The sequence below is a fragment of the Xenopus laevis genome, chromosome 5L (assembly GCF_017654675.1).
Source record: "Xenopus laevis strain J_2021 chromosome 5L, Xenopus_laevis_v10.1, whole genome shotgun sequence".
NCBI classification, from domain to species: Eukaryota; Metazoa; Chordata; class Amphibia; order Anura; family Pipidae; genus Xenopus; species Xenopus laevis.
In genome coordinates this window covers 14,393,324-14,400,418 of record NC_054379.1, presented here as the reverse complement: position 1 = coordinate 14,400,418, position 7,095 = coordinate 14,393,324, and the positions used below count along the sequence as shown (strand labels likewise).

Here is a 7,095-nt window from a genome sequence, read left to right as displayed (position 1 = left end):
ACATATAACATTAACCTTTCTGTTTATGAATCCATGCTTTTGCTCCATGTCTTTCTATAAAGAAGCAATATGGCAGCCAACATTCAAGTAGGAATGAATATGACACGTCATCAATCAGCGATGCCTATACAATCCTAAACAGCATGGGGGGGGGGGGGTTTAGCGCTACTGCTATCTTTTACCTCAGGGAAACACTCATCTTGGCGGGTATGCTCCTTGGGCCTTCTACTCAAAACCAGGCATAATTTAAGTACAACCCTAGAAACACCCAACTTACATTATACCTTAAAATGCCCTACGCCTCCTTACAATGCTGAAATATACATTACAGTTGTAAATGAATTTTCTGTGAACAATAAATATAAATAAATATAACGGTGAGAGGAAGAAAGAAAAAAGGCAAATTATGAAAGTAAAAAACTAGAATTTCAGTTCAATCTTTTTCTTTATTATTAATATGTACCATAACCTTCCATAATAATTTTTTTGAGGAATGGCTTTTAGATTCAAACATTAAAACTTTTGGTTCAATTCGCAGTTGCATCTTGGGTGCAGCAGAGTTACACTATTCCGCCCGCTTTCGAGTACATTCTTCCGCATTTATCAAAAAGGGGAACAGGTGTGAAGACTGTGTGAAAGTCCTAAAAAAACATAAGAAAAAAATTAGAGCCATTTTCTAAACTAAACTAAAGAAAGGTAAATATATCAATTGCAGAATCCAAGAAAATGATGCCTCAATCTTAACCAGTAACGCACACTTTATTTGAACAGGAAGCAACACTTTTTTAGTTGTCCAAGAACATGGGCAAAAGCATTCTAAAATGGAAACCACCTGACTAGCACTCAAGTGTGAAGACTGTGTGAAAGTCCTAAAAAACATAAGAAAAAAATTAGAGGCAATTTCTAAACTAAACGAAAGAAAGGTAAATATATCAATTGCAGAATCCAAGAAAATGATGCCTCAATCTTAACCGGTAACGGCACACTTTATTTGAACAGGAAGCAACACTTTTTTAGTTGTCCAAGAACATGGGCAAAAGCATTCTAAAATGGAAACCACCTGACTAGCGCTCAAGTCAACATGGAAAAGTGTAAAGACTGGGGGCCTGAGGACTAGGGCAATATTTATAAAGCTGGGTAATAAAGTGAAGCAGAAATACAAACTTTCCACACTGTACCCCAAATAAAAGTGGCAATGGATCAGCCATTATTTACAAAATGTATATCAATGGGGAAGTCCACCACCACAGCTTTATAAATATGTAATCTTTTACCCCGGTTTCTTTTAAAATAATATGAAACGCACAGTTTTATAAACAACCCCCTCAACTGCAGTAAATAAAGTATGCTTCAGCCATTCTGTTTACCAATTTGGCTTTTGGAAAAGGGTCAAGAACAAAATTGCTATAGCTTTTTAGCTATTAAGATAAATCTGAAAATGGCCATTCTGAATGCAGAGGAAGATTTCATATGCCATAAATGAATGCCTTTGCTATTAGAAAGCCATGACAAACAGAAATAGCTCACTGCCAAAATGAGTTCCTTGGGACATTTTAGGAGTCTTTGAAGTGAATGGCATTTTGAGTTGGAAGGGAGCCCAGGTACGGCGTCAACCCAAACTCAATATGACAATAAGTAAATATTCAGTGCCACTCAATGAAAGATTAATTTAGATTGGCAGGCCTTCTGTTTCTCTAAGCATTTAATGTTATTTTACCACAGGCTCGGTTCAATGAATTCACCTAATTAGAGAGACAGAAATATGGATGAAAATAAAAAGAATGCATTAAAGCAAAAGCATGGCCAAAAGAGACATTTGATTTTCGGAACATTTTGCAAAAATGCATTTCTTGCCTTTTACTACTTTTTAGTATTTCGTTGTTATTCTATGAACTTCAGAAACTTGGCTGGCAAAAACTGCCATTTGAAGAAGTTTATATAAACTGTCCAAAATAATTCAATTTGATTCTGATGCACCTTGAAATTTTTTGGTGAAATTGAAGGGTCCGTTTATAAAGCACGGTAGATACCAACAGAAAGCAAAACTAATACTTTTTAAATATAAAAATAGAATTTGCAGCAAATTAATGATTCAAAATTACTATGACATTAATGGGATTACTTTCATTTATACCATTCTTATTTAACAAGATGACAGATTGTGATGATTCTTAAATGTAGTTTCCAAAAAAGACATACAGACGCCCAAAAGAAACATTGTTTTTCACCAGCTGAAAATGTTTAAAAATAATTCAAAATGGTTGAAAAAGAAAGAAAACTACATTTAAACACTAAAATCAACAAAGGATTTTCTTTTTTTGTTAGCAAACAAACTATTTAAACAGTTGAATCTGCGAAATCACAATATTCAAACAAAATCTGATCTGGAGGCCCATTCATCAACATTCTGATTTTAGTGGTTTTAGAAACCATGAAAAAATTGTCTCTAAAACCACAAATGCAAAGTAATTTATTAAAACTGCCTAATCTAAAATGCAAAAATGAATAAAAATACAAAACTAATTTGAATGCTAATATGAAAACCTCAAACTTTGCAATTCTTTCTTGCAAATACAAATTAAAAAACCCTGAAACACCTCCAAAAGTTTGATTTCAATAAAGATTTTACAACTGGAAAAGGACAAATCCTATTGACTCGATAAGACCATGACAGCTTTTAGATGGCAAACTTTTGTATTTGTGTTTTACGTGTTTTTTGTTTAATAGATTTAAAAAAAATTGTGGTTTAGAGTAATTACTAAAATACACAATTTTTAGCTCTATACCATGATTTAGAGGAAAAAATTGGAAAGTTAATAGTTTTTAGTTGTGTTGTGGAAACCCTTTGATTTTAATAGTATTAAAGAATAGGAAGGCTCGTGGAATGGAGAAGGCATGAAAGAGCAGGTAGCTTGGGTGAAGAAGTGGTCTGGTGGCAAAAGAATAAAGAGAATTTTTTTTAAATACAAAATGTAATTTCACATACAGTAGATGAATAGTATATGCTGAACAAGTAGCCAATGTGTTACAACCCAGCCTGCATTTTTTAAAAAATATTCATCCCTGAAAACTTCATAGTTTGGAAAACAATGGGGTGTAATTACAGTGGAAGCAGACCCTATGGTCGCAGGGGGGAACAGGAATGTAGGGGGCCCAGCAATGCCCTAATTAATAAGCAGTTTCAATATATCTTAGTAGAATAGGTCAACTTACCAGTGTATTCTAATATTCTTACCATTAGGGATGCACCAAATCCACTATTTTTGATTCGGCAAAACCCCCGAATCCTTCGCGAAAGATTAGTGTGAATACCGAACCAAATACTAATTTGAATATGCAAACTAGGGATGGGAAGGGGAATTTTTTTTTTACTTCCTTGTTTTGTGACAAAAAGTCACATGATTTCGCCCCGTCCGTGATTTGCATATGCAAATTAGGATTCAGATTCGGTTTGGCCTGGCAGAAGGATTCACTGAATCCGAATCCTACTGAAAAAAGGCAGAATCCTAGATGCGGTGCATCCCTACTTATCATTAACAGTGCGGGGTACATTTTCCTTTATAATAAATAAATGATACTCAGACTTTCTTGTATAACTCAGCCTGCAGCCTTGTGCCTTTATATGGTCACAGAACCGCTCAGTGACTTCTAATATCCTTATCATTTACAGTAGGGGGTACATTATCCCTTATAATACATGAGTGATACTCAGAGTTCCCTGTATAACTCAGCCTGCAGCCTTGTGCCTTTATATGGTCACAGAACAACCCCTCAGTGACTTCTAATATCCTTATCATTTACAGTAGGGGGTACATTATCCCTTATAATACATGAGTGATACTCAGAGTTCCCTGTATAACTCTGCCTGCAGCCTTGTGCCTTTATATGGTCACAGAACAACCACTCAGTGACTTCTAACATCCTTATAAATTACAGTAAAGGGTAAATTATCCCTACATGAGTGATACTCAGAATTCCCTGTATAACTCAGCCTGCAGCCTTGTGCCTTTATATGGTCACAGAACCCCTCAGTGACTTCTAATATCCTTATCCAGTGCCGGACTGGGACACCAGGGGCCCACCCAAAAACCTTTGACTAGGGGCCCACCAATTAATCTTAGACCAGGGGACCACTCTTAGAAGTATTATTACTCTCCTCACTCAACCTCTATTCTCTTTTCTTTATATACTATAATCTGTTATTCCATCTATTTAGCCACTTTGTTCTCAAAGAAATAGGGAATGGCCATTAAATAGGCCAAATGTCTAGCAGTATAAGGGCCCACTGACACCTTGGCCCACCGGGACTTTTCCAGGTATCCCGGTGGGCCAGTCCGACACTGTCCTTATCATTTACAGTAGGGGTACATTATCCCTTATAATACACAAGTGATACTCAGAGTCTCCTGTATATCTCAGCCTGCAGCCTTGTATGTTTATATGACCACAGAAATATTCTTCTAATATCTTTATATTACGTGTGTTGAGTAGGACGCATATAATGCTTTACATAATATATGTATAGGTTACATAATACCATACCAATTATACAATAACAATGAGTTCCAGAAACGGTCATGACACATATTTATAATTTATACACATATTTTCCATTAAAAAAGGCCCCTCTACTTGTGAAGGTGTAAATTGCACTCTTATACCGTTTAGCCTTATATTACACATAGCAATTAAATTATCAGGCAAATGGGCAAACCAATTAAATGCCAGACAAAGGGTAAACATTATTTGTTGTTGTTGCTGCTGTATAGTGATCCAGTTTTTCCAAAAAACTGAGGTTCTTCCCAGCACTATTCTGCCATGTGAGGGTTAACGCATGTATCCAAACCTATTGGTATTGAATGATAATTAGAATCATTATCATAGGGAAGGTCCTAATCTGTCCGGTTTCTCTGGCAACAGGAGCAACTGACATCAATTTCCTGATTGTTTCCAGTAATTTCAACTAATTAATGCCCAGAAACATAAAGTGATATTTCTTACTCTCATAAATTTTAGTAGATTATGTAATACGACTCCTATCTCACCTTGTAAATGATATGGCCCTTAAAAAGGGACACATGAAAAAGGCATGCGGCTGTGGAATTATTTCTGTACAAGCTCCGGGATAATACATTTATTCATAAACCTTTGAAGTGATGCAAATTTCTGTTACCAACCGCTTCAGGATACGTGTGTATGTTACAGGCATTAATATAAGGTGCTAGCACTGTAAACATTCATAGAAAACCTATTACAGCCAATGGGTCTGTCCTGCAGAAGGCTCTGGATCTGGGATTTTCTGTATAAGGGGTTTATCATTAGTGGGGAACACCACAAGGCTACTAAAACATTTTAACGTTATATATATGATTTTGTCATCAGCATGGATTTATTCAGCTTAGTTAGTTACCTACCTATTCCCCTCCTAAAACCTCAGGTCAGGTGGGTCCTCCATTTAAAAAAAAAGAAGGAAAACTACAGAGGCAGTTTATTACTGATAGATTAGCCATAATAGTGCACGCTAGAATACTATATTTATTCTGTAGAATGCTTTACCATACCTGAGTAAACAGCTGTAGAATCTCTCTCTGTTTGTTTAGGATAGCAGCGGCCATTTTAGTTTGGTGTGACATCACTTCCTGCCTGTGTCTCTCCCTGCTCACTTATAGCTCTGATTACAGCAGGGTGGGAAGGAGACTATAGCCAGAGGGGAGGAGAGAGGAGGCAGAAGGGTAGGGGAGAGAGGAGCAAACTGAGCATGCTCAAGCCCTAGCCCTGGAGGTTTAAGCTGAAAACAGGAAGTCTGATACAGAAGCCCATGAGTACACAAAAGAAGGAAAGAAATGTGATGTTTCTTTTGACAGGGGACTCAGATCAGCATTACTTTGAGGGTTTACTGGTGTATTTATATAGACCTTTCTGATAAAGCTTACTTCATTTTAACCTTCGCTTTTCCTTTAATGTGGCCACCTACCCATGGATTGCATATTTTGTTTATTTAGTTTCCTGTTGCATATTCATTTTTCTATCACCAAAGATTTATGCTGGGTTAGTTAAATGAGATTACCTCTTTCGAATGCAATTTTAGGGTCAGATTTATTAAAAAATGTTCTCAGATTTTAGACTTTTTATCTTCACCCAGTATTTTGGTATTTTAGCATTTACTATTGTTGTTAGTCTCGTGAAATACAAATTTCCCATAGGCCTACAAAATATTCTACAGGTATGGGACCTGTTATCCAGAATGCTCGGTACCTGGGGTTTTCCGGATAACGGATCTTTCCATAACTTGGGTCTTCATGCCTTAAGTCTACTAGAAATTAATTTAAACATTAAATAAACCCAATAGGCTGGTTTTGCTTCCAATAAAGATTAATTATATCTTAGTTGGGATCAAGTACAAGCTACTATTTTATTATTACAGAGAAAAAAGAAATCATTTTTAAAAATTCGGATTATTTGGATAAAATGGAGTCTATGGGAGACCATTCCGTAATTCGGAGCTTTATGGATATCGGGTTTCTGGATAAGGGATCCTATACCGGTACTTAACTACTGCTTTCAGCGCTGATAAAAACACTAGAAAAAGACAATTAACATTTTTCAAGAATGTGAATTTTGCAATTTGAGTCTTTTGGTGTTAATAAATTGTGACTATCTTTGAGTCTGAGTTGGAAAACTCAAATTTTCAAAATATATTAAGCGCAAATAACATTTTTCAACAGAAAAAGTCGGCAGCTGAAAGCTGTCATGTCATGGCTGTCTGTGGACGTCATGGGTGGTGTATTTAAAAATGTAATCTATTTTTACAAATCATGAAAGATTTTGGAAACTCATTAAAAATGAAGGGTAGATTCTGATTTTACTGTGTTCAAGCTGTTTTTTCTTTTCACATTTTTACACAATCAGGTTTTCATAAATAAGATACAATGAAGATTTTGAATTTTTTCAGATGAGTAAAAAAAAAATAGAAAAATATATGAATTTCAATTTTGAAAACTTTATTCAAAGTGCTTTTAGTAAATAATTATTTTTAAGTAATAGACTATTGGTAATGCCATTGCCAGTTTTTGGAGAATAATGGGTAACGGGTTT

General features: G+C 35.5%; 1 protein-coding gene across 2 annotated transcripts in view; it reads right to left on the bottom strand.

Moving 5' to 3' along the window:
* Positions 1–426: 426 nt before the first annotated feature.
* spata17.L (spermatogenesis associated 17 L homeolog) overlaps positions 427–7,095 on the bottom strand; it is a 104,676-nt gene continuing 98,007 nt past the window's right edge. Inside the window, exon 10 of one of the 2 annotated variants that reach the window (XM_018262605.2) lies at positions 427–641. In XM_018262605.2, the coding sequence (XP_018118094.1) occupies positions 561–641 (81 nt within the window). In that variant the 3' untranslated portion in view covers positions 427–560. Of the gene's footprint in view, positions 642–793; positions 870–7,095 lie in introns of those variants that run through there. The other variant, XM_018262606.2, reaches the window with a different exon arrangement.